The 27,942-nt window shown below is 42.7% G+C and overlaps 1 protein-coding gene across 1 annotated transcript in view; it reads left to right on the top strand.

Annotated features, from left to right (window-relative positions):
- The window catches only part of RNF121 (ring finger protein 121), a 72,454-nt gene that overhangs the window by 18,914 nt on the left and 25,598 nt on the right, over positions 1-27,942 (top strand). Inside the window, exons 2-3 of the mRNA XM_004618212.3 lie at positions 16,196-16,233; positions 20,197-20,338. Of these exons, the coding sequence (XP_004618269.2) occupies positions 16,196-16,233; positions 20,197-20,338 (180 nt within the window). The remainder of the gene's footprint in view (positions 1-16,195; positions 16,234-20,196; positions 20,339-27,942) is intronic.

Raw genomic sequence — 27,942 nt, 5'->3', positions numbered from 1 at the left:
TTTGTTTTAAATGGAGGAAGTGCCCCACATAGACAAAAGTACCTAGAGTTCATAGAAACATAATTTGACCATTTGAGACCCTAAACCCTGAGTTTGATCTCTCACTAAGGTTTTGGGCCTCTCCTTATTTATTCTTCCCTTATTCTAGCAACTGTGATCTTCTTTTATATTTGCTTGTGCTTTCTTTAAAATGGAAGCAGTTGTGAGCCCCCGCGCCTATTGACTGTGATCCTGAGGTCTCCTAACCCATTTTGGCACCAGAGCGGATTCTTGCAGCCATCCATTTTGACTGTGAACTGAGCTAAAATATTAGAAACCCAAAACCGCGCGGCCGCAATAGCGGCCGCACGGACTCAAAGTCTTCACTCTTACCAATGAAGAGAAATTATTAGATGATGCCTATTCGGCAGGCCTGATTGTTGGGGAAAATTTCCAATCAATAATAGTGAGCTCTGTATGGAAATATGAAATGTACTCAATATATATAGAGAATAATGGGAATATCATTAGCTACTTGGATGGGGGGTGGGGTGGGAGGGGGGTGTATTGGGGTTCTTGATGGTGGAACGGGTGCACTGGTGAAGGGATGGTGGTTTAATCAGTATTTGACTGTGACTTAAACCTGAAAGCTTTGTATTTTTTTCTTGTTTTCACGGTGGTTCAATAAAATATTTCTTTAAAAAAAAATAAATAAAATAAAATAAAATAAAATGGAAGCAGTTGTATTCTTTGGACTGAACAAATTCATGCCTTTGGAACAACCTAATTTTCTGTTTTCAAGAGCAGGGGAAAAGTTGGTTCATCTCTATCTCCATGACTAATCCAAGACCCACACCTTAGGGGCCAGAGCAGTATCATAAAGGGTAGGGCACTTGCCTTGTGAGCGGCCTCCCTAGGTTCAATTGCCAGCACACCGTATGATCCCCTGCACCCTTCCAGGAACAGAAACAGGAATAAGTCCTTAGCACTGACCAGTGTGTCTCAAAACAAAATGATACCAGCAAAACAACCCTATAGTTAGTAGTGTGAGAAGCTTGAAAATTTCGATAAAGATCAGGAACAAGACAAAGATGTTCTCTTTACCACTACATTTAACATCATATTAGATATCCTAGTTAATAATAATAAGATAATAAGAGGAAACAAAATATATACAGATTTGTTTTTTCTTTGTGTTTATTTAGTTTTTCTTTTTTTGCTTTTTGGGTCACACCTGGCAGTGCACAGTGCTCCTGGCTCTGTACTCAGGACTCACCCCTGGCGGTGCTCAGAGGACCACATGGGATGCTGGGAATCGAACCCAGGTTGGCCGCATGCAAGGCAAATGGCCTACCTGCTGTGCTATCGCTCCAGCCCCTGTTTTTGTTTATTTTGGGACGGCACCTAGAGGTGCTCAGGGCTTATTCCTGACTGCGTTCAGAATCATTCCTAGCTGAGCTTGGGGAACCATGTAGGATGCTGGGGATTGAACTCTGGTCAGCCATGTGTAACTTTTTTTTTTTAAAAAATTGCCAATTTATTGAAAAATAAAACTCACTATTTGGTAATCGAAGACAAGTTTTTGGTAAAGAATATAAATGTCATGGGATTAGAAGACAGAGAAATCTTAAGACCTTTTGTTCTCAGGAACCAGAATAGAAGAACTGTGCCTGAGAACCCTTGGAAATGAGGCAAAGATGATAGATGAAATATTTCAACCAGTGCTGAAAGAAACAGTGACGTCAGAAGGCAAGATAGAAACAGCACAAAGAAGAGACCGTTTGAGGGGAAATTTCAAAACTCTTTCCATGGTCAGAGATATTTAAAAATAGTTGATGTAGAACCGGAGTCATAGTACAGTGAGGAGGGTATTTGCTTTGCACAGGGCCAACCTGGGTTCTATCCATGGTACCCCATATGGACTCCTGAGCATGCCAGGAGTAACCTGAGAGCACTGCCCGGTGTGGCCCCCAAAACCAAAACAATAATAATTTTTTAAAAAAGAATAGTTGAACCTTGCATGTGACCAACCATGTTTCAAATCCTGGCACCGTGTCTTCCCCTAAACTCCACCAGGGGTCACTTGTAAGCACAGAGTCAGGAATAGTCCCTGACTACTACTGGGAATGCCCTCCTTAAAAATAAAATAAAACTTTTTTTTTTTTCTTAGAAAGGACGTGGATGTTTTGCACAATTTAAAAATAGGGACTAAGAGATTATTAGATTAAATAACTTTTCCTTAAAAATGTTCTGGCCACATAACATCTATCACCACAGGGTGATTCTTCTGTCATAATGTAAAAAGTTAGCTTTCAAGGCAGTTTTCATGGCGGTAAGAAATTTTAAACATTTTTGTCTATAAAGTACAGCATCATTTAAGCTTTTATTTAAGAAAAGTTGATCGAGGCATGTCTCTTGCTGAAAGAAGCCCTTAATATGGGGTCAGTGCCTCAGTTTGGTGTCAGTTATTTTCTCATTACCTTTCTCAAAAATGTCATAGATGGTTTTACAGAAGCAGCATCAGGAAAATCACAGGAAATAGGGGCCTGGAGTAAGCGATAGAGCATATGCCCAGTATATGGCCCTTAGAGCACAACTGAATATGATCCGAGTGACTCCTGAGAACTGGGCCCAAGCACTACCCAGATTCCCCTTATGTAAAATAATACTGTAATGGAAGACTGAGTTGGTCCTGCTAAAATTGGAGAGAACCAGCTTAAAAGACAAGGATGGTCTAACCAGACACTGCTTAGGCCCTCTTGCTCACCAAAGACACATGGCGAAAAGCCCTGTTACACATACATTTCTCCAACCAGTGAGATGTTATTGGAAGCTTTTCACTACTTAAAATGATTGATGAAGCAATTGATGAAAAAATTCAAAGAAAAAACAGTATTCCTAAGTAAGGCATCCCTGTTACTTACATTTAATAGTTTTAGGTCTTTAAAACTTCCCTATTTTGTTGTGTCATTTCCCCTGCCTCCGAGAAGGAAAAGTGCCTCATTTTAGCTGAAGCTCCTCCACTCATGGTATCTATTTCTTGCTTTTTCTAAACACACTCATCCTTTCATAGAGCTTCTGCCTTTTGAAGACTTGGTGGAGCCGGATTGTAACCAAGATTCACCTTGTGAGAGTCTTTAGGCATAGCTTTCTTCCTAAACTGCTCCATTCTTTCCTCATTTTCAGCTTTCTGTAAAATGGTATCTTAGCCTGTGGCCATTACCAGAATCCTGAATTTGTTTGTTTCCTTCTTACCTTTTTCTTTCTTTGTTATTGTTGTGATGTTGTTAAACACACTTGGCTGCGGTGCTTGCCCTCTTGTGATTGCTGGAGGTTTGCAGACTTGATTGTGATGCCAGGGATCACAATGCGCTGTGTTTTGGGGATTGACTATAGGCAGGAATATGTGGTGGTGGCTGGGGATTGAATTTGTGGCCTCGTGCCTGCAAGGCCAGCACTCTACCACTCTGCTACAGTATTGGGTCCAAAAGGCCCAATTCTCTCTCTCTCTCTCTCTCTCTCTCTCTCTCTCTCTCTCTCCAGTGTTGGGTCCAAAAGACCCAATACACTCTCTCTCTCTTCTCTCCCCCCCCTCCACGCCTAGTTGTGCATAGGTGGGGATCTAGTATCTCCCCATTATTATCTGCAGGCTTGCCTGGTCAGGCCATCACTGTAAGTGTCAGACCTGGAACACTTCTTTGTTCAGTAGCAGGGTTTTGGGCCATACTTGTAGTGCAGGACCCCATTAGCATCTCTGTTGGGGACTAGATGGGTAAAGGAGACATAAGGATGGGGAGTTTATGGGACCTCTAAATCCAGAGTGCTGCCATCCCTAGGTGAAATGTTGGGGGGCAGGGAGGGGAAGCATGCAGGAGGTGTCCTATGACTGCTCTATCTCTGATCCCTCTCCTAGAAGTATCTCCCCTTGAGAAAGTCCATTGCAAAAATAAACCAAGACCCTTGAATGTGTAAAATTTTGTCTAGCCTGGATAAGGCCTTTGACCACAGAATGTTGTTCTGATGATTACTGATTCTAAGCAGTAAATATTGTATGTGGAGGACAGTCGGCAATATCAGTCTATGAGACTCTTAGCCTCCCTCAGCCCATGCTTTTTCCCTCTTGATCTCTTTTTTAACTCCTCCTGGTGTCTGTACTTCATGCCTTTCATCTGGGGCTGTCCTCAGTACCTCCCTACAGTCAGTAGAAATTCTTCTGGGTCTGTCTTGGAGCCTGACTGGGAGAGCTGGATGCCTTGCCAGTGGTCCCTTTCCATGGAAGACTTGGCCTCTAGCTTGATTTATTGTTGCTGTTGTGAAGACAGAGGGAGTAGAGGGCTTGGGGTTTGAGTCTGGGACCATCAAATAACCTCTAGGCCGAGGGACTGCTTGGTTGTCTTGCTCTGGCTTCAGTCCTGGTAGAAGAGCAAGGACTGTCTCTTGACAAAGCACCTGCTATTGGGGCTAGAGCGATAGCACAGTGGGTAGGGCATTTGCCTTGCACGCAGCTGACCCTGGTTCAATTCCCAGCATCCCATATGGTCCCCCAAGACTGCCAGAGTAACCCCTGTGCATTGCCAGGTTTGATGCAAAAAGAAAAAAAAAAGCACCTGCTATTTTAGGGCTATACAGGATGCCTTGAGAGATGTTTTCAGAGGCTCCTGCCTTGATTGATTGAATTGTTCAGTTGAGGCCAGCAGACCTGTTTCTTGACCTCAGGGTGGCTCTCTTTGGTGCTTCCATATACTGAGGGGGATGGGTACTTGTCAGTTACATCTGGTTTCTGACGGTTCCAGTATAGAGTATTTGGGGCTATCCTGGTTCCCCGTCAGTCCTCCTTTTGAAGACAGGGAGGGCACTCACCTGTGTGACCCTGAGCTGCTGCTCGACTAGGTCTGGGTACTGCAGTCCCAGCCTAGTCTCACTGGCACACATGGGTATACTCTTCAGCTTCTGTTCCTTCTCCCACACTTCCTTCCTTTTGTGAATGGCATCAGTAAGTCCATGCCCAGCCAGGGCTATTATAACACAGGAGCCTGTTATAACCTTTTGTTTTGGGGGCTACCCCTAACAACGCTCAGGGGTTGCTCCCAGCAGTACTGGGTGACTATGCAGTGCTGGGAATTGAACTTGGCGCTCTGCGTACCAGGCATGTGCTCCAACCCTTGAGCAATCCCCCCGACCAAGCCTATTAACCTTTTATCCTTGGCTCTCTGCTCCAGCCATCCTTGAGTCTCCAAAAGCACACATGTTGGTGGCATGCATCAGCTCAGTGTTATCCTTGGTGAGGGCCACTGCTTGGAGCTCAGCTTGCCTGGGCTGTTCTCCTCTCTATCACAGGTCTCTCGGGAGCTGCTCAGCGCCTTCTGTCCTTGTTAGGGGAAGTGCTGTATGGTTCGGCCTCTTCATCTTAATCCTCAGTAGAACCAGTCTTTGAATTGGAGAACTATTTTTATTCTGGAACAATTTTGAGCAACATCACTGAGGGCCCACAGAGGGTTGACCAGGCTCCCCGTTGGTCACTGGATTCTAGTCTTTGGGCATTTCATGATTTTTGTTTGTTTCTGTTTTGGGTACCACATGTGGCTATGCTCAGGGCTTAGTGCTGGTTCCATGCTCAGGCGTCACTTTTGGTGATATTCAGGCGATCATATGGAATGCAGGGAATTGAGTCCAGGTCAGCCATGCATAAGGCAAACATCTTATTTGCTATATTATCTCTCCAGACTCCTATGTTTTGTGTTGCTTTCTGTTGCTTGTTGGCCATCTGTTTATGTAAATGTACTTTTCAAGGGCCTGGAGAGATAATGTAGCAAGTAGGGAGCTTGCTGTGCATGTGGCCAACCCTTGTTCAACCAGTCACCCAGTATGATCCCCCAAGCCCCACCAGGAGTGACCCCTGAGCACAGAGCCAGGACTAAGGCCTGAACACTGCCAGGTGTGACCTAAAATAAAAACAAAAAAAAGTGCTTATCAGAACTGCTGCTTTGGTGTAAGCTGGAGTTGCTTGGATGGGCCATTATCACCTGGACTACCCAGGGTCTCCTGAATGAGAATTTTGGCAGCTGCTCCAGGGAACCCTGGAGGTCTGAGACCTGGTGCCAGCGTGATGGGTGCAGGCTCTCTTCTAGGTTGCACACTTCTCACTTCTGGATCTCATTCTGCTCATGGGGCAGAAGAGAGCTGCGGATCTTCTTTTTTCTTACCATCTAATTTATTTATATTTTCCAATTTTTCCCTTATACTTTATATAACCACTTTTCACTGTAGTTTACAAAGTTTACAGAGTTGTTTATGATGATATGTTACGGGCATTTCAATATTCCAACACCAATCCTATCAACATTACAACTTCCCTCCATCCTTGCCTATAATTTTCCAAAAAAAACTCCTAAAGCCTGTCCCCATAGCAGTCCCTCAATAATTTATTCAATAATGCTTGTTATCAATAATTTGCTAAGAGAATGACCAAAAAGTATTTCCCTGGAAGAAAGTTAGTGAAGATTGTTGTATTTCACCTTGAAACTATCAAGGCCTTGTATAAGAAATTACTAAGATGTTGTTACAGGTTAAGCCTTCTGTGTTTTTATATTTTGTTAATTGCGATTGGTTACGTCTGTGTTACATCCCATTCAATGTAGATCATTTTGACGCCCTCAGAACTTAAGTACCAAAGCCAGCAGTTGACTGAAGTCTTACTAATAACGCTTGGCATGTGTATGTCGTCTAGATTATTATAGATGTACCTGTTTTTAACAGGATTTTTTAATTAAAGAACTGTTCTTTACAATTGTTGATAGTTGAGTTTTAGGCCTGAGTCCCATCTCTCCCCTATCAACTTGACAGGCACTAGAAATACTATTTTTTTCTTTTTTTTGCATGGTGGTGCAGGTTAAATGGTGGAGGCATTATAAAGATCGGTGATTGTAAAGGGGTCATGGAGAGATGAATAGTCAGAGATCCTGTACATTTTTGGGCAATGAAACAACTCTGTATGATGCCCTAAATGCTGAAACCAGGTTGTTGTATTTTGTTCATTTGTTCCTACCTTAAATGATGTACAGCATAACTGTGTATTATCTGTTGATAGAGTTGGGTGATTGGGTGATTGGGTAAACTTTGGATGGTTAACAATGTGTCTGTAGGCTCATCAGTTGAAAAAACTGTGCCACCCTGGTGAGTATGTTGATAACAACGGAGGCTGTGTATAAGGGACATAGGGGAAGTGTTTGTACTTTGCTCCAAAATTTGCAGTAAACTTGAAACTTCACTTTTAAAAAAAGTATTTTTGAAAAACAGAATAATGGTTTTGAATACAGTTTTCTCTAAAGATTAATTGTTAACTCATGAAACAGTGCCTAACATCATTATTCATCCAAGAAATGCAAACTCACAATCACTTTAGACTTCATTTTACACCACTGGTATGCTTTGATTAAAGAGAGACTAATGTAGGACCAGAGCGACAGTGCAGTGGGTAGGGCATTTGCCTTGCATGCGGCCAACCTGGGTTCGATCCCCAATATCCCAGATGGTCCCCTGAGCACCACCAACAGTAACTCCTTGTAGGATATCATTGGTTTGTCCTTTCTCCCTTGCCACAGAGTTTGGGCTTATCTGGTAACAATCTCTAAACAATTTTAGACAACATTGGTATATCCTGTTCCCCTTGCCACAAGGAGCTTAGGTATATCAGTCACGCCCATCAAGGTGCTCCCGAGTCACTCCCATTCCTTTGTCTATCTGTAACCACTTCTATGCTCTCTTCCCCAACCAGTTAATCAGCTTTCCCCCTAATCAGACTCTTAATTTGTAAGGTCAGACCTTTCTAGGAACTGAACTTGTATTGTAAGTTAATATTGCCTTTCTCCTCTCCTTGTGCTTTTGAATAGTTTACTTTAAAGCAATGTCCTTTTTGTATGGACAAAGAAAGACAGTTGTTAATATGCTTTTGTAACATGGGATTTAATTGGCTTCGAATATTATTCACTCCCAGGCATCTGCTTTCTCGACTTAAGCCTCAGCTGCCCTTACTTCCTAGCACCCCAAAAGCAGGGTCCCGATGAAGGACGGGACGGACCCAGGGCAAGCGGTGAGTTATGTGCTACCCTGGCATCGAGATGGGCCTGGCCAAAGTGCCTAATGCTTAACTATATGTTAAGAGCTTGGTCATGGACATGTCATGTCATGATCCAAAAGTAATGACGAGACTAGGGCCCTGCTAGGGATAGGAAAGACTAATCTGGCCTGAGCACTGTACTCTGAGATTGAGATGACCCCAGGAGAGCAATTCCATAAGCTTAATGCATCTCTTGCTGTGTCCATACAAAATGATTAGTATTATGAATACTTATATGTTAGTTGGACAAGGAGAGGAGAAACACACCCATGGGATTCCGCTCTTGGGTGGGTGTCCTGCTGAAAGAGAATCTGTCCTAGAAGAAGCATCCCCTGAGGGAAAGAACTTTACCCTATTGATTGTGACCACACCTATGTGTAAGCCCTGACCCCTCATGCTGAGGGATTTAAGGAGGCTGAAAGAGGGGGTTCGGGGAAGAAGCAGAGAGAGAGAGAGATGGGAGTGTATAGAGAGGAGATTGTAATAAACTGCAACTGAGACCAACCAGCCTGGCTCTGTTCCTTCCTTCCCCTGCCTCATCATCGCCATCAACCTCCCCCGGGGTGGGGGAAGCGACTGGAGACTACCGAACGCAAGCGGCGGGAGAGATAGAGCGCCGCTGCCCTGTGCCCCGTGTGGCGCCCTCCCTTCTTTTTTGTGTGTTTACACAACTCCTGAGTGTAGAGCCAGGAATAACTCCTGAACATCACTGGGTGTGACCCAAAAAGAAGCAAAAAAAAAAAAAAAAGAGAGAGAGAGAGACTAATGTGTAGTATTGGAACCCTCATACCGTGCTGTTGTAGAATATAAAAATGTCTAGTTTGAGAGTTTGTCAAATAGCTTGCCATGTGACCCAACAATTCCACTTCTAGATATATATTGAGATGAAGTGAAAACATGTCAGCCTTCAAAAGTTCCTAAAAAATGTTCCTTACAGCATTATTTATAATAGCCAAAAATATAAACAACCCCAGATATATATCAGCAGATGAATTGATAAAGAAAATGTACATTTATACAATGCAACTTTATTTGGCAATTAAAAAGTGAAACACAGTACATATCACAACATGAATACTGAAACAAATTTAGACCGGGTGAAAGAAACCTATCACGAAGGACCACATTTTTATAACCTCACTTAACAGTAAACATCTAGAGTAGGCAGATTATGGAGACTGAAAAGAAATCAGTGTTCCCTTAGACTGTGGGGGAAAGGATGCTCATCAGCACGTGATTTCTTTTGGGGATGATTCACAGTTCACGGTATGATGGCTCTATCACTGACTTCGCTTAAGAATACTCTTCAGTGTGTTGAGTTAGCGCTCACCAAAGCCATAAAAGAATTGGGGAAAGAATCAGGTGCATAAAGGTCTATGAGGACATATTGAAGTTAAGTGCTTGGATGCAGTAGCAGAGCTTCTGAGCGCATTAGCACACATACAGGTAACCTACATCCCTGATTCAAGTAAGTTCTTGTGGAGAGTTGTGGAATAGAGTCTAAGACTTTCGTAAATGCTCTCAGGGTTTTGTTGCTACTAGAAGATACTTCTTTGTTTTCCAGTACAAGTGTCATCCTAAAGAACCATCCTGGAACTGAGGGTTTTGGCCTGTGGGTTTCAGGAAGCAGAAAGAGGTTTGGTGGAAGAGACTGACGGGACCAAGTAACCAGCCTGTGTACAGACTGCAGACTCTCTGATTTGTGCGGGCAGGAACCCTGTTTGTGGGTTTACACTGGTGGGACCCTAATGATATAAAGCAGTCAGTTTGTAATCAGTTTCCATGTTGGTGAAACTTTTTCTTTCATTCTGCCTAACATCGTTGGTTTTAACATCTTTGAGATCTGGACATTCATGGGCACGTTGGCATGACTGGGGCCTTATGGGACCTTGGCAAAACTTGGCTGTGTAGGACTTAGGATTTGGATCCAGGCCCATTCATCAGGAACTTTGTCCTGAGGGCGTATCTAATTAGCTTCCCAGGCTCTGGACAGGGAACCTTCCCACTGCTTTATTGCTTGGCCCCAGATGAATATACTTACTAATAAGAGAACAAATAAAGATGTCCTTCCAGATGGTACAAGTTAATTATATTTTACAGCTTTCCTTGTTTTTCTACTTGCACTAGAAAATTAGTTTGATCATAGCTTTTAACCTTTTGGTTCTGGAGGCAACTATTCAAGTCAAATCATGTATTTACTCTTGGCATTTGACTATTCCAGAAAGTCCTAAATGTTCCTCCAAGCTGTGGGTTCTTTCTCTGCCTTGGTATTCACTATGTGAGCTGTTTTCTCTGAGACTTAGAAAGCATTGCTATCCTGTGTATAATCAGCATTCAGTTCTCTAGGCTTTCCTGGTAAATTATAACATAATCCCACTTTCTTAAGATTCCTCCAGGGGAAACACTTAGTCACCTTCTATGTGTTTATTTTCCCAGTCCTACTATCAACTGAGAATCTTTTTTATTTGGTGTGGGGAGATGATGGGCGACATCCAGGGGATCCTCAGGGGCCATTCAGGCTATGTGTTAGGGAATCACTCCTGAAAATGCTCAGGGATGCCGGGCCCCTTAACAAGCCCTGTCCTATCTCTTCCAGCTCTAGGAGTCAGGCATATTATTTCATTTTCCAGATGGAGAAACTAAGGCATTGATAGTTGACTGCTTGACCACTGTTTTGTGGGAAAGGATGCCCATACCTGGCTCAGAATATTAGATTTTTCTAGGTTTATCTTTAGTGGACTTTTCTTTTTTATTCTTTCTTTCTTTCTTTCTTTCTTTCTTTCTTTTCTTTTTTCTTTTTTTTTTTTTTTTGAGGAGAGGGCACATCTGGTGGTACTGTTTACTCCTGACACTGTGCCCAGCAGTCATTCCTGGCAGGCCTCAGAGGACAGTATGGGCTGCTGGGATTGAACCCTGATCACCATGCAAGGCAAATGCCCTGCCCACTGTAACTTGCTCTGGCCTCAACTTCTTTCTTTTTAAAAAGTTACTTTATTTGTTTTTTTGAAGTACAAGATTATTTTATTATTTGGGTGTGGGTTGGAGATCCTCACTGTACTCAGCAGCACTCAGGTCATACTCCTGGCAGATTCCTGGCTCAGGGGACCATATGTGGTGCGGGGGATTGAAGCAGGATTGACTGCATGTACGGCAAGTACCTTAACCCCTGTACAGTCTCTTGGGCTCCTTATCTTGTTTCTTTGAGCATATAGTTGTTTTGACGTGCAGTTTTAAGGATTTTTCTGGATCTTTTCTGATGTCATGTAAATACTACTTTCCCAGATGCTTATTTAGTATTTTTCAAGTATTTCTTTTCTCTTTTTTGTTTTTGACCGTATCCAATTGTACTTCGGACTTATTCCTGGCTCTGGGCTCAGGGATTCCTCCTAACAGTGCTCAGGGAACCATAAGTGGAATTGGCGACCGAACCTAGGTTGGCTTCGTGCAAGGCAAGGACTTTACCCACAGTATTATCTTTCTATCTTTGTTTTCTATTTACGTACCTCCCAGAGGATGCTGGTTTGTGAGCATCCTTGCGCCTTACTCTGTTGGAGAGAATTTTGTCAGTTCAACAAGAACTCATTGAATGTTTATTATTTGTGCATTTCATTACTGGCAGGGCTCCTGACTCTGCTTTAAGAGTCATTACAGGCAGTAGATGGGAGACCATATGGGGTGCTGGGGATCTAATTGGGGTCTGTTATGCGCAGGGTAAGTTCCTTAAACTATTATCTCTCCAGCCCTTCCTCCTTACATCTTTTTTTTTCTTTTTGGGTCACACCCAGCGATGCATAGGGGTCATTCCTGGCTCTGCACTCAGGAATTACCTCTGGCGGTGCTCAGGGGACCAGATGGGATGCTGGGAACCAAACCCAGGTCGACCGAGTGCAAGGCAAACGCCCTACCCACTGTGCTATCTCTCCAGCCCCCTCCTTACATCTTGAGCAAAGGTCCTTTGCTTATCCCACTCCAGGTTTGGCCCTGGAGGAAACAGATCTCTTGGAAATAGATTTCTTGGAAAACTTACCTATCATGAGTTGCTACCATGGTTGAGTGGCTTAGAACAGTGCTTCCTAAATTTAATGTGCATTCAAATCATTCAGCAACCTTAATAAAAGGCAGTTTTTATTTAGGAGGTGTGGAGTGGTGCCGGAGATTCTGCATTTCTAGATAAATGCTGAGGTAATGTTGTTACTAGTCTTTGACCTGCCATTTTGAGTAGCAGGAGAAAACTCCACATGGAGTAAGTAGAGCCCCAAACTTCCTACCTTTGGTATCAGTGAAGGGAATATGAAATTGCAGCGGATACGGACAGGAGTAAGACAAGGAAGGGTTTTGTTTTTGTTTGGGGGACACTCCTGGCAGTGCTCAGGGATTATTCCTGGGTCTGCACACTGACAGAGTTCAGGGAGCCGTATGGGATGCTGACGATTGAATCTGGGCTTGCTGAGTGCGACGCAAATGCCCTACCTGCTGTACTATTGTCCAGGAAGGGCATTTTAAACAGGAGGAGGTATGTGCAAAGACCAGAAACAAGAATGAGGAATGAGTCCCATGTATTTCAGGACAGTGAACAACCAGTTTGGCAGGATTCTGGTCTTATGTAGAATGGAAGAAAAGAAGTTTTATGTGCGAGTGTTTGGGGTGTGGGGGGCGGAATAATACCCAGCAGTGCTTGTGGCTTACTCCCAGTGCTAGGACCAAATCTGGGCCTCCTGCATGAAGAGCTTACCCTCAGCTCACTGAACTGTTTCTCTAGGCAGAAAAAGTTCTGATAGGCTACCTGTGTGTTGATTGTTCATTTAGAAATGTGATTCTTTTTGGGGGGCTGGGGGCACACTTGGCTATTCTCAGGGTTTACTCCTGGTGGTGCTCGGGGATATGGCATCGCATCACATATGGGATGTTGGGGATAGAACCCCGGATTGGCTGTTTGCATGGCAATGCCTTACCTGCTGTACTATTGCTTTGGCCCAGAAATGTGATTCTTTCCTGCTCAGTCCTTGCCAGGTTGTTTCTTGCATCCATAGTCCCACAGGGTACCTCTGTCCTTTGGGAAGATGCCTGAGTCAGGGCACCTAGATAAATTATTTGAGGCATTGTTTTTTATTTTTTGGTGAGGTATTTTTTCTTTATGTTTTTTGTGGGAGGGGTGCTTGGGGTCACACAAACCATCCTTATATGATGACAAAGAGCAGACTGGGGTCAGCATGTATAAGGCCTTAACTCCTGAACTCTTTCTGTCTCTCTGACAACGTGTTGGAATTAGAGAAAGGGAGGAAGGTGGTTGACTTCATGACCTCACTGAGGGTAGACGAGTCCTTGGGTTTATTATTCCTCGCTTCCTTCCTCTTGTTGCCATAACTGAGGGTTGCACAGGTTGTGGTGCTTGCACCCTTGCTGCTGTGCTTGCCACCTACCTACCTGATGTCAATGGGATCATTTAGGGTGAAGTGGCATTCATTATTTGAATACTGTCTCTAGCTTTCTCTGTCACTAATTCTGCTCATACATCTAGCTGTACTCAGTTGTTTGCCAACTAGGGGTTGCACAGTCAGTTGCAGCGCTTCTGTGTAGCTCACCTGGTATCACTCTCCTGGCTATGGATTGCATTTCTTTTCAGGGATTGTGCACTTTCAGTTGCAGAGTTCACTCACTTACCTTGCTGAACACCAAAATTGTACAGTTGTGGCTCCAGGAGTTCCAGACGATAAGCTGGCAGGACCATCATGGCTCAGTTGGGTGGTACCAGGGATTGAACTCACAGCCTCACACTGAAAAGCAAGCACTGTTTAGTAACTGAGCCATCTCAAAGGCCCATGGGTAATTAATTACTTTTTTTTTAACTTAGCTAGGATATGTAGAAGTCAGAAAGTTGTTTGTTGTTTTTTTTTTTTTTTTTTTTTACTTTTTGGGTCACATCCAGCAATGGTCAGTGGTTGACACCTGGCTCTGCACTCAGGAATTATTACTGGCATTGTTTTGGGGGTACATATGGGATGCTGGACATCGAACCAGAGTTGGATGTGTGCAAGGCAAATGCCCTACCTGTTGTACAATTGATTGCTCCAAACCCCAGAAAACCTTCTTAAATCGTCATGGGCATTCTCGGTATTTTTTTTATATAATTTGACTTTGACTTGCTAGTATGTCCATTTGGGGGATTGGGCCACACTCAGCAGTGCTCAGAGCTTCTCCTGGCTCTGCACTCAGGAATCATTCCTCATGGCTTTAGGGGACCATGAGGGATACCGGGGACTGATCCTGTGTCATAACCTGCAATGCAAGTGCCCTACCCTCTCTACTGTCTCTTTGACCTGCTAGTAAGTGTATTATATTTTAAACATTCTAGTTAGGTTACCTTTCTGAAACTGATCCTTAAGAGAATATAAGTATTAGTATATCACTGTCACTGTCATCCCATTGCTCATCAATTTGCTCGAGCAGGCACCAGTAACATCTCCATTTTGAGACTTGTACTGTTTCTGGCATACCGAATATGCCACGGGTAGTTTGCCAGGCTCTGCCGTGCAGGTGAGATACTCTCGGTAGCTTGCCAGGCTCTCCAAGAGGGGTGGAGGAATCGAACCCAGGTTGGCCGTGTGCAAGGCAAATGCCCTACTGCTGTGCTATTGCTCCAGTCCATACGTATTAATATATATTATTATATATTATTTCATTACATATTATTAATTTATATATTTTATATATATCTTTTGGTTCACACCTGGCAGTACTCAGAGAATTATACAATGGTGGGACTCAAATGTGGAGCTCCTGCTAGTATGTCCATTTGGGAGGTTGGCCCACACCCAGCGGTGCTTAGTATGCACTCCAGCCCCACTGCCCTGGCCCCACAGAACATTTTTATCTTTATTTTTTATTTTTGACTTTTTGGGTCACACTGGGCAGTGCTCAGGGGTTACTCCTGGATCTGCACTCAGGAATTACTCCTGACAGTTCTTGGGGGACCATATGGGATGCCGAGGATTGAACCTGGGTCGGCCGCGTGCAAGGCAAATACCCTACTTGCTGTACTGTTGTGCTAACCCTAGGACATATTTTTAAAATTGATTCTTTTGAGTGATTGTGAGGTGTATCTCTCTTCTCTGTCAAACAGTAGTTTTCAGCTCAGATCAATTCAGTGACATGTATTAGCTCGGGTATACTTTTGTGTGACTCTAAGAATGAAGACTCAAGCGTAGATCTGAATTTTGTTAACATTATACTAGAGCAGTGGTTCTCAATGTGGAATTGGGGATGGGTTTCTTGTTTCTTAGAAGATATTTGACAGTGTTTGTAAGCATTTTTGGTTACATCTGGGAGACTCCACTAGACTTGCTGGTAGAGCCAGAGATGCTGCGAAACACCCTAAAATGTCAATGCAGTACATTTCCCACCCAGCAGAACCAAGCAACCCCAAAAATGAGTAGTGCCAAGGTTGAGAAATTCTGCTCTACAGGGGCGGGCCTGGCAATAGAATAAGAACTTTGAGTCTGGTAATGTGGTTCACTCTGAAGTCTAATGTTACCTGCCAGCGCTCGGTGGGATTGTGTAGGGTCAAATGGCAGTATTTGAATACTGTCTCTAGCTTTCTCTCTCACTAATTCTGCTCATGTATCTACTCAGTCGCTGTGCGACTTTAGTCCTTTGTGTTCATATTAGTCCCTTTGCCTGCTACATATTTCTCTCATGTTTAATTTCTAGATAATATCAGCAAGTCTTTGCAGTGTATACTCCAGAATGTATTAGAAGTGACTTCTATATTCTTCTGTAGCTAGTCTTAAGCATATGAGAAAAAAAATTCTGTATGTCTGTCTTCCTCACAAGACTTGTGAAGACCTTGCTGTTAGTTAGATTTGCTCTCCTGGTACCATTGTGTAGCTTGGAACATGCATAGACATTTGTCTGGATCATAATAAATGGCTAGACAAAGGAGAGAACCATGGAAATAGAGCACTGTGTGAAGCTTCCCAGAGATTGTGGCCCTGAATCTTCCTGTAATTCTTTGGAAAAAGTAGTGAATGTGTGAGTACTGTGTATGGGGCAGGGGCAGTTCTAAGACAGTAATGGATTTTTTCTGATGGTGTCTTTCTACAGGTTGATATGTCAGACCTTTCCCCAGAGGAGCAGTGGAGGTAAGTGACAGTGTGCGCTCAACAGGTGGGAAGCTACTGTAAGTTAATCCAGCTAATGGAGTTATGTGTGTATTACTGTTTTTACTTCCTTGTTTGTGGGAGGCATTGACTCATGCTTGGGATCTTCTCTAGTACCTTGGTATTTCCTTTACTATTGGGAGTCAATAGGAAATTGCACCAAGACATTCACTAAGATTGAATACTAGTTCTATATTTCCTAGCTATGTGATCCTGAGCAACTTAACGTATCACTGCTGTAGTTTTCTCTTTTTGTAAAATGAAGATTATTACAGTATCATATGGTTGTATGGGCATTAATATATGTGAAATTCTTCAAACTATGCCTAGTCCATGATAAGCTTTCAGTAAGTGTTCCCTGCTTTGAAGATGATTATCATCGACATCATTTTTAATCCTTGAAACATCAAAGAGAGCACTGGGTGGAAAAATGGGAGGTATATCTTAGCATCTCAGCTCTGCTACTAACTTTCTTTGTAATCAGAGTGAGTTAACAGATGTTTTCTCATCAGTGAAGGAATTTAGAGTGTTTTCCCCACAGCTTTCTCCATGAGCTAAAATCAGGTAAAATTATAAATGGAAGGTGGAGGGGAGGAAAGCCTTCTTTTAGATTAAAGCTATTATCTATAAAATATAGAATAACAGAGATAATGATTCTTATAACAAGCCCAGCAAGATTTTGGACTTTAAGCATAATATGTACCATTTGTGTACCTCAATTATAAAATACTACAATTTGGAAGATGTCCCTAGAAATGTACAGTCTACTCTGGAGCTGACAGCACATTAGTTTTTGCTTCACTGAGGCATACAGATTTTGTTTTAAGTACTGCATGCTGAAAAGATATGTAGATAATGTCTAGAAGAAGGCAGCCAAAATTACTGGTTTCATATTCATTACATAAATAGAATTTAAATGATCTAGAAGTGTTAGCCTAAAAGGGCATAGGAAAATGGTGGGAGGAGAAAGATAGATTTTTTTTTTGTATGTTTCGTTTCTTTTTTTTTTTTTGCTTTTTGGGTCACACCCGGTGATGCTCAGGGGTTACTCCCTCCTGGCTCTGCTCTCAGGAATTACTCCTGGTGGTGCCCGGGGGACCATATGGGATGCTGGGAATCGAACCCGGGTCGGCCGCGTGCAAGGCAAACGCCCTACCCGCTGTGCTGTCGCTCCAGCCCCCATGTATGTTTCATTTCTTAATAAAATTATGATGAATCTTTGAAACAAAAGCATTGGGATAGAGGAGTTGATACATCCTTTTGTTGTTCTAGAGTATAGAATTAGGTCAGAAATCAAAACTTTAAGAAGACAGATTTTGTCTCATTATCTGAGACATTTTTTTTTTCCCCGCTTTTTGGGTCACAGCCAGCGATGCACAGGTGTTACTCCTGGCTCTGCACTCAGGAATTACTCCTGGAGGTGCTCAAGGGACCATATGGGATGCTGCGAATTGAACCTGGGTGGGCCCCATGCAAGGCAGACGCCCTACCCGCTGTGCTATTGCTTCAATACAATTACTGTTATATTGAGAGGTAATAAGTTTCTTATCTCTTAAAGCACTGGAAGTTTATCCCTTCACAAACATATGTTTTAGATACAGCTAGTTCTAGATTATATTACCTTAAGAGGCATAAATTCTTTTTGTTTGGTTTTGATTTGGGACCACACGTGGCAAAGCTCATGGGTTACTCTCTGCGTTCAGAAATTGCTCCTGATGATAAAGAGGCATATATTCTTGGGACTGGAGTGATGACTCAAAGGAGCAAATACTTCGTAAAGTTTTCTGCATTCATGAGGCCTGGGTTTGATCCCCAATACTGCATTATTGCTAGGGTACCACTGGAGCAAGATCCCAGCTGTGTTGGGAGTATTTCCCAAGCACTGCTGGATATGGCCCCAAAGTCACCAGCAACAACAAAGAAGCATATATTCTCAGCCATTGCAAGTATCCAAAGGCTTGCAAATTTTTTGTATTGTATAGGAATTCAAACTATTTAGCTTCTGGGGCATCGGGTAACGTTTTTGCTTTGCATGTGGCCAACATGGGTCGATTCCCAAATCCCATATAGTCTCCTGAGAACCGCCAGGAGTGATCGCTGAGTGCATGAGCCAGGTGTAACTCCTGTGCATTGCCGGGTGTGACCCAAAAAGAAAAAAGAAAAAAAAATAGCTTCTGTCCATCCTTCCTTCTTTCCTCCTCCTTCTGTGCTGGGCATTGATCCCAAGGCTTTACATGTAGAACAGGTGCTGTGTTGCTAAGCTTTATCCCTGACCCCCTCTGTTATCTTTTCTAGATCTTTTCTTTGATTTCTTTTTCTTCGCATTCATTCAGTTATATATTATCTAAGAACAAGATGTTTATCTCCTGATTTCTCTCTGTGTGTGTGTGTGTGTGTGTGTGTGTGTGTATATGTGTTGTTTGCCCTTTCAGTTTTTCTTATCCTCACAACATCCTGTGAGGGAGGCAGAAAAGATATAGCCCTCTTTTTACAGATGGTAAATGGTGTAGAGATGTGAATTTTCTTGATCAAGCTTATGTGCAGGTATTTGAACCTGGGTTTCTAACTTCCAGCCCTATTACCATTTTGTCAGCACCTCTACCAGAACAGATTCTTAAATAAAATGAGCCCTTGTGTGTGCTGTGGTTGACTGCCTGGGCATATATTTGACTGTCCATTTTGGCTACCAAGTTTCTCCATCTAATAATTTATTACAAAATATTGTAAGCATACAGAAAAGCTGAGACAATTGTAGAGTGAACATCCCAGCACTTATATTTTACAGTTAACTTACTTTTTATTTTTTTTGGGGGGGGTCACACCCAGCGATTCAATGCTCAGGGCTTACTTCTGGCTCAGCACTCAGGAATTACTTCTGGCAATGCCCAGGGAACCATATGGGATGTTGGGCATTGAACCTGGTCCAGCTACATGCAAGGCAAATGCCCTACCTACTGTACTATCACTATGGGCCTCTCTACAGTTAACTTTCTGCTATATTTGCTTTTTCATTTATCTAACAAATCTTCATCCAGTTTAGTTCTTGTTTAGGCCTTCATGGTTTTGGGGGGATTCTGTGAAGAAACTATTTACATTGTTTTTTCCCTTCATCCCTGAACACCAAGTTTGTAGAAAGTATAGACGAGCTCCTGACTCTAGGCTGCATTTGTGTTTAATTTTCCATCTCACTCCTTTCTCATTCCTCTCCCTTGACTGACTGACTCAAAGTTCTAGGCCTGGTTTGTTTCTCTGGGAAGTTTATTTTTATTGGCCAGGGGAATCACTTGCTGCAAAGCTTTAGGACCAGACAGTGTTCCTTAGAGATTAAATAGTGTTTCCAGCTATAATCTCCTTGAGTTCTCAGGGGTTTATTTACCTGTAGTTGCTGGTGGTGAGGAATTATTATAGAATTGACATGATCTTAAATTTTCCAGGTATAACTAGTCTTTGAGATCTTTGGTTCTGAAAGCAAGTTTAGGACAAATAGAGCCATTTTCTAGCTCTGGAATCAGCACACATTTGCAATGTTACTTCTTTTTCAGTGCCATAAATATGGTCTGAAGCTTTACAACTATAGTTTTCTCTAAGTTACTTTCTGTTTCTAGTGATAGGTTGAAATAGGATGGAAATGGCAGTGACACGGGCTTCTGAGACCTCTTGTTTGCTATAGGAAAAGTGTTAGCTGTTTTACCATTCAGGCAGCAGATTCCCCATTTAACTCCAGTAACAGGTTGGTGACTGAGACCCATATATACCCTATTTTGCTCCCAACACTCGTCCTCTCTGACCCATATCTTTCTAAGCCCTGAATTTGCACAGTACCCTGCAGATGCAAAGCTCAAGAATATGTCTGAGTTATGGACTGGTAGGACTTTCCTGGAGAGCACTGCCCCTTTACCATTTCACCATCCCTAACGTGGCTCACCCATTCTGTTTGGCTTTCAGGATTGAGCATGCACGCATGCATGCTAAGCACCGAGGCCATGAAGCCATGCATGCAGAAATGGTCCTCATCCTCATTGCTACTTTGGTGGTGGCCCAGCTGCTCTTGGTACAGTGGAAGCAGAGGCATCCCCGCTCCTACAATGTAAGCTACTTTTCCTCTCATTTCTTTGCCTGCCAGTCAAGAGTTCCTGCCCAAGTATGTGAGGATTAACCCAGGCTGCATGTTGACAGAGAACTGAACAGTAATAATGAACTTTATGATGGAATGCCAAATTATGTATGATACTTGTGTGTTTAAAGAGCAAAGGATTCAGAGGCTGAAAACCAGGGTAGACCTTAGGTTTTATGTCCAGAGAAGGTAGACTCTCCTTTTTAAATGTTTTGGACAGACTTGCGGAAGAGACATTTATCAGAACTGTTGAAATAGAGGGATGGGTGGTCATTTGATAGGGAAGACTAACCCTAGTAAATCTTATATAGTACTTAAGTTAGTTTTATAAAGGCATTAATGGAAGAAATAAAAAAACAAAGCATAAACATATAAAAACATATAGCTAGATGAAAAGGGTAAGTATTTTATCAGTAATGATATTAAATATAAAGGAATTGTATTCGTAAGGCAGAGATTGGCAAATCAGATTTTTAAAAAATCACTATCCAGGGACTAAAGAGATAATATAATAGATTAAGCTCTTGCCTTGCATGTGACATGCCTGGATTCAATCCCTGGCACCACATATGGTCTCTGGCAACATATATGGCCCTTGAGTACTGCCAGGAGTGATCCCTGAGTCCTGAGCTCAGAGCCAGGAGTAAGTCCTGAGCACCACTGGGTGTGGTCCAACCCCCCCCCCCCGCCCCCAACACCCAAAACCAAAAATATCTGCCACATGCTTCCTCTAAGAGACTCACTTTTTTTTTTCTTTTTGGGTCACACCCAGCAATGCACAGGGGTTACTCCTGGCTCTGCACTCAGGAATTACCCCTGGTGGTGCTCAGGGGACCATATGGGATGCTGGGAATCGAACCCGGGTCTGCCGAGTGCAAAGCACCCTCTGTGCTATTGTTCCAGCCCCGAGACTCACTTTTAGATAGACCCAAATTTATTAAAGATAACAGTGGAGTGGGGCTCCCTGGGGGCAGGGAAGGGGTGCTGAGGAGGTTGATTGAGACCCCTCCCCACCCCAAGGGACCCAGCCCCGGCAGCCGAAAACTTCCACAGCTCAGCCATCACCATGCTCATGGCCGCTCTCCACACACTCGGGCGAACCTCACCCATGAGTGAATCCCTAGAAAAACCCAGGCATGTGGGACTTTGTGACTGAGAACCCTAGGCTCAACAGAACTGGGTGTGGAGATCCCCCTGCCTGTACCCAGCAGTCAAGCCCGCAAGCCACCTCTGGCTGGCACCAAATAATCTTGTCATCAGCCACCCAGATCACATATTCTACTCTCCCAGAAGGGAGCAATGTGACACTCACCATAACCATGCTACCAGACCCCAAGTCAGGTTGTTTCACTCAGGGTGCCCTGGAGTGAGACCCCTCCCCACCCCAAGGAACCCAGCTCCAGCAGCTGGAAACTTCTACAACTCAGCCACAACCACACTCACAGCCACTCTCCACATGTTCGGCTGAGCATGACCCACGAGTGCACCTATTCCTGGACTGAGGGGCTGCATTTGTGGCCACGTGATACTTCAAAACAGACTCTACCTGTACTCCAGGATTGTACTCCAGGATTACTGCACCACATTTGATAGGGTTTAAAGTAGGAGGCAACCAATCTTAGAGGGAAATACATTTTTTTTTTTTTTTTACAGATACATATATAAAAAACACACAAGGCTCAACCTTTAACTTGTTAGTGATCTCTTATAGAAGGGTTTAATGGCCCCTGGATGAAATATAACAATTCTCATACTCTTTCCTCTAAGGATACTTTTTTCTAGCACTCTCAGCAGTATTTCATAACAAACAATACAAAATATATTATTTTGGTTCTGCTTTGGGGCAGGGATTGGGGTTCGGAATGGAAACATCCAAAATATGGTATTGGAAAGGTGTAATGGTGGTAGGATTTATTTAATTTTGCTTTTTGAGTCACACCCATCTCTGCACAGGGGATACTCCTGGCTCTGCACTCAGGAATAACTCCTGGCGGTGCTCAGGGGACCATATGGTATGCTGGGGATCAAACCCAGCTCTTCCGCGTGTAAGACAAACATCCTACCCGCTGTGCTATCGCTCCAGCCCCCCAAAATTTTTTTTTGGGCTTTTTTTTTTTTTTTAGTCACACCCGGCAATGCACAGGGGTCACTCCTGGCTCTGCACTCAGGAATTACCCCTGCCGGTGCTCAGAGGACCATATGGGATGCTGGGAATCGAACCCGAGTCGGCCGCGTGCAAGGCAAACGCCCTACCCGCTGTGCTATTACTCCAGCCCCCCAACCCCCCAAAAGTTTTTTTAAAAGATAAGATTTGAAAAATATACTTGAAGCAAATAATAACCAAAAAAGAGGGGGTGGCTATTAAATATCAGACAGTAGAACTAGCGTGATAGCTTCATAGGCTGAGCACCTGCTTTGTATGAAGAGGGCATGAGTGACCCCTTTCCCAGCACATGCTGTGAGTAGCTCCTGAACACTGCCAGATGTGGCCTGAAAGCAAAATGACTTTTAATAATTTAATAAAAGTCTGTATTGTCTGATATTTATTTTGGCTCTCAGGACACACCCAGCAGTGCTGAGGGATTCTTCTGGTCCTGTCACAGGGTCACCCTCAGTGGTGTTTTTTCCCCTGACCATCCATCCAGTGCTTGAGATCAAACACAGGCCCTCTGCATGCAAAGCATGCACCCAACCCATTGAGCTATCTGCCGGGTATATATTTTTTGTTTGTATTTATATTTTGAGCCAGACCTAGTGATGTTAGGGGACTACACCTGGCTCAATACGTGGAAAGTCACTCCAAGTTGTGCTTGGGGGACCATGTGGTGCCAGAGATTGAATCTGGGCCTCTCACACACAATGCATTGCATTCAGCCCTTTGAACTCTCTTTGTGGCCCCGCAGTATAGACTTTAAATCTCAAAAGATTACAAGAGGCAAAGAACATAATGATTACATATTGATAAAAAGGTAAAATAAATTAAGAAGATATAGCAATATTAAACATATCTGCGTAGCAATATGTGTTGTTATATATACATTGTTATATGTAATAATATGTATAATATATTGTTATAAAGGATATATTTTTTATACATTTTATTATATAATGTACAATATGTATTTTCATAAGCTATATATTTAACCATATATAATCTACATATAGTCATATGTATATATAATAAGGACCCAAAACTGCATGAAGCAAAAATTGATAGAATTGGGCTTAGGATATGGCTCAGTGGTAGCCGCACACCTATGAGGACATAATTTTGATCCCAGGCATTGTACAGACACACTTGGTAGACTTAAAAAGAGAAATGGTTCTACATAATAGCTGGAGATTTTAGTACCTTGCTTTCAATAATGGATAGAACAATCAGAGAGAAGATCAATGGCTGGTAGAGGATTTGAATGCTAAAAGCCAGTTGAACCAAAGCATGCAGTTATCTATCCAATGGTAGCAGAATGCAGGTTGTTCTCAAGTGCATGTGAAATTTTTCTAGGATAGAATATATATTGGGGAAAAATTATGTTCAAATAAAACCGAAAAGATTGAAATAATAGATTCAGCAATCCTGATTGGGACATGACAATACATTGGATTCTTTCATAGCTATTAGAAGTTTTTTGCCTTTTTAACTCTTGACAGCATTTTTGTTGGTTTGTTTTATTTTTTATTTTTGGGCCATACCTGGCAGTGCTTAGGGGTTATTTCTGGCTCTGCACTCAGGAGTTAATTCTGGTGGTCCTCAGGAGACCATAGGGGATGCTGGTGATCGAACCCAGGTTGGCCTACTACAAAGCAACTACCTTATCTGCTGAACTGTCTCTCTGGCCCCACTCTTAATAGTTTATAAAGGTAAAAAAAAAAAAAAATTACTACTACACTCACACTGTAGTAGTTGTACTTTGAAAGAATACATGAATACGTGTTAGTTGTGCTTTGAAAGAATATGCATATAATATCCAGTAACAATTATGCTTACTTAATTTTTACTGTTCTGGCCACTCTTATAAAAACTTCACATATATAGAGTTAGGTAGTTCTGACAATAATCCATCAGGTACTGTTTTTTCCAGTTACCCATGAGGAACTGAGACATAAAGACTAAGTAATTTGGAGCCTGAGTGATAGTGCTTGCCTTGCATACGACCAACCTGGGTTTGGTCCCCGCATCCCACCTGAGCACACTTAGGAATAATATTTTGAGCAGAGCCAGGACGAACTCTAGAGCATCACCAGATGTGGCCCAACCTCCACCCCACCCTACCCTCAACCAAAAAAAAAAAAGAAAAAAGACTACTTTGTTTCAGTAATGATAGCCAGGTGATTTTATTCCATGGCTGTCAGTCAGAACCCTTAACTGATTCTTATTCTCTATATAAGCTTTTTTTTTCAGACCTCTTGTAACCTGGTCAAAGATGCCCAGGGATCTGTGGCCCACAGAATGGGAACTGCTACATGATCTCATCTAATCCTCCTGATAGTCCATGATATAAGTACAGTGAGCAAACTAAGACCGAGTTGAGATGTAAAGAGAGAGGATTTGAATCCAGGTCTTCCTGTTTTATATTTCATTCTTTCTGTCCCATATGTTGCCTCTGGAAAGAGTTTACCACCAAGGGACAGTCTAGAACATAAACTGAAGAGAGGAGAAATTAATCTGTGCCCTTAATTAGCTATCCTAAATTCCATATGTCACTGGCTAATGAAATGGACAGCTGTACCTTCATATCACAGTGCATGGAATAACCAGAAGTCACCAAGGCTTTCCTAGCTGTGCACTGTCTAAACAGCTGAGTCCCTCGGTGCTGTTCTTTATTCTGTCAATAGCCCGAGACTAGTCACATGTTGCAGGGTACAGTTGCAATGTTTCCTCTGTAAAATGGGGGTTCCCTAAGTGGTTCATTGAAGCTGGAAAAATAAGAAAACTCAAAAAACAAATGTAGAGTAAGTACCTCCCACCCCCCACATACACTTTAGCATTTCTGTGTTTCTGTTTAGAATAAGTCTAATTGGATAAAATTGGAATTTTCTTTTTAAATTGTGGGAGGAATAGTTTGACCATTCCCAGCAGTGCTTGGGGTGAGGCAAGGTCAGTACCAGTAATGAGGCCACTATCTCCTAATACAACTTGTGTGCTCTGCACTATCTGTGACCTTATATTTTGGGGGAAGATGGGGTAGCGTACACCCAGTGGTGCTCAGGGCTTACTCTTGGCTCTGCTGTCAGGGATCACTTCTGGCAGGCTGGAGGGACCATATAGTAAGCTGGGGATTGAGTTTGGGTCTGCCACATGTAAGGCAGACATCCTACTCATACTATCTCTCCAGTCCTGGCCCAGATCTGTACTGAAGAAAGTAAGGAAATCTGAATATACTGCAGTGGTTTTCAGTAAGTACGTATTTTTTAACTGCAAAATCCTTTCTACAAGTATCTTAAGGAAAACCTACTATGAAAACAGGAGACCACTTAGCCTTCTGTTTCTGGTCCTTCACAGGAACTCTGTAGGACTATCAGTGTTAGAAAACCACCGGTGTGTCATTCACAATTAACTTCTAATAAAGGAAATGTCACTCAAACCCACTGAAGTCAGTTCTACATGGAACATGCATGATCTTATTACTCTACTGCATGCCCTCTACTGGACTTCATTTTTTGTGAGAGACCTGTTGTGAGCATTATAACCTGTATTACACTGAGAAACATACACTTTTTTAGGAAATAGGGAGAGGAAATAAGCAGTATTCTACATTGTTTTTATTAAATTTTTATTAGATTGTGTGCTGTGGAATATTTTTCCATCTTAATTAAAATACAACTTTAGAAGAACAGTTGCTTCTATCCTTTTCTGAGCTTGCAGAACTTGGAAGTGTTTGCCTTAGAGACAGTGAGTGTGATACAGTGGAGTCAGAATAGTCTGGCTTGATTAACCCACTCTCCCTTTTCTTATCCATATGACTTTATTCCACTTTGACCCTCTTGTTTTGTATTTTAGTCTTCAAGGCGAGGTGATAATATCTACTTCAAGAGTTGTGAGAATTGGCTGGAGCAATAGTACAGCAGCTAGGGCATTTCCCTTGCACATGGCCAACCTGAGTTTAATCCTCGGCAACCCATATGGTCCCCCAAGCACTGCCAGGAGTAATTCCTGAGCACAGAGCCAGGAGTAACCCCTGAGTGTTGCTGGGTGTGACCCAAAAAGAAAAAAAAAAAAGAAGAGTTGTGAGAATTATCTAAGACTGTAGGGCAAAGTGTTTTATAAACTCTAAAGTAATTGTTCATGATTGTTGTTACTCCCACTTTTAAGAGAAAACGCTCAAGTCATCAAGATGGCCTCTGTATTTTTTGAGGTGGTGGGGCCACACCCGGCTCTGCTCAGGGTTTACTCGTGGCTCTGTACTCAGATCACTTCCTGGTGAAGCTCAGTGGACAGTGTGTCATGCTGGGTATCAGACCTGGACCATACCTGTGCATGGCAAGTGCTTCACTTGCTGTATTATTTCTCCATCCCTGCCTGCATCCTGTCTGCATCCCTGTTTTATGTGGAATAGGAATAGAAAAATTTCAGTTATTTGGTTAATTTCATATAACCAAATTCACCTTTTAAAGTTGTTTTAAAGCTTATGATATAGTGGCTTTCAGTTTGTTTATACATTTCTGCAGCTATTGCCACCATCTAGTTCTAAACTTTTTTTTTCCCCCTTTTTGGGAGATATTGGGCTGTTCTGCTCTGCTCTGTGCTCAGGAGTCACTCCTGGTGGTGCTTGGGGGACCATATGTGGTGCTGGGGACCAAAGGCCACTCAGCTGCATGCAAAGCAGTTACCTTCTCTACCCACTATATTATCACTCTGGCCCCTATAATGGGGGGGAGGGCGATTTTTTTTTTTTTTTACCACACCTGGCAGTGCTCAGGGATTATTCCTGGCTCTGCACTCAAGGATCCCTCCTAGGGGCCTCAGGGGACCTAGTGTACTGGAAATCTGGAAATTATTTCCAGGTCAGCTATGTGCAAGGCAAGCTCCCTACCCTCTGTACTATATTGCTCCAGCCCCAAAAGATACATTGTGTGTGTGTGTGTGTGTGTGTGTGTGTCTTATACATGGTACGAGGAATCAAATCAGTGGTATGCAAGCAAAGTGTCTTACCCACTATACTATCTTCGCTCCAAAAGATTTGCACATTTTAATTATAAATGTATTTGGGTTCATTTCCCATCAAAAAAGTTAACAGCAGTTTACACTCTAGCTGAAAGAGGTTTAACTGTACTGTTACCTTTTTTAAGATATTTTTTTGCCATCTGTAACTTGTGGACATTAAAAACAGTGCTAACTATGTATCTCACGGTGATTCAAAAAAACCCAAAAAACAAAAACAAATACCATAGTGCTGAGTGGGATAAAACAACAAAAAGAAACATAACACAGTGCCAATTAATACATTAAAAATACATTTATTGGGGCTGTAGAGAGAACGCAGCAGGTAGGATTCTTGCCTTGCTTGTAGCCAACCTGGATTTGGTATCCATATCCAGCATCCCATATTGTCCCCCAAGCCCACCAGGAATAATTC

The sequence above is a fragment of the Sorex araneus genome, chromosome 6 (assembly GCF_027595985.1).
Source record: "Sorex araneus isolate mSorAra2 chromosome 6, mSorAra2.pri, whole genome shotgun sequence".
NCBI lineage: Eukaryota > Metazoa > Chordata > Mammalia > Eulipotyphla > Soricidae > Sorex > Sorex araneus.
The sequence above is the reverse complement of the archived record's forward strand: the minus strand, read 5'-3'. Positions and strand labels throughout refer to the sequence as shown.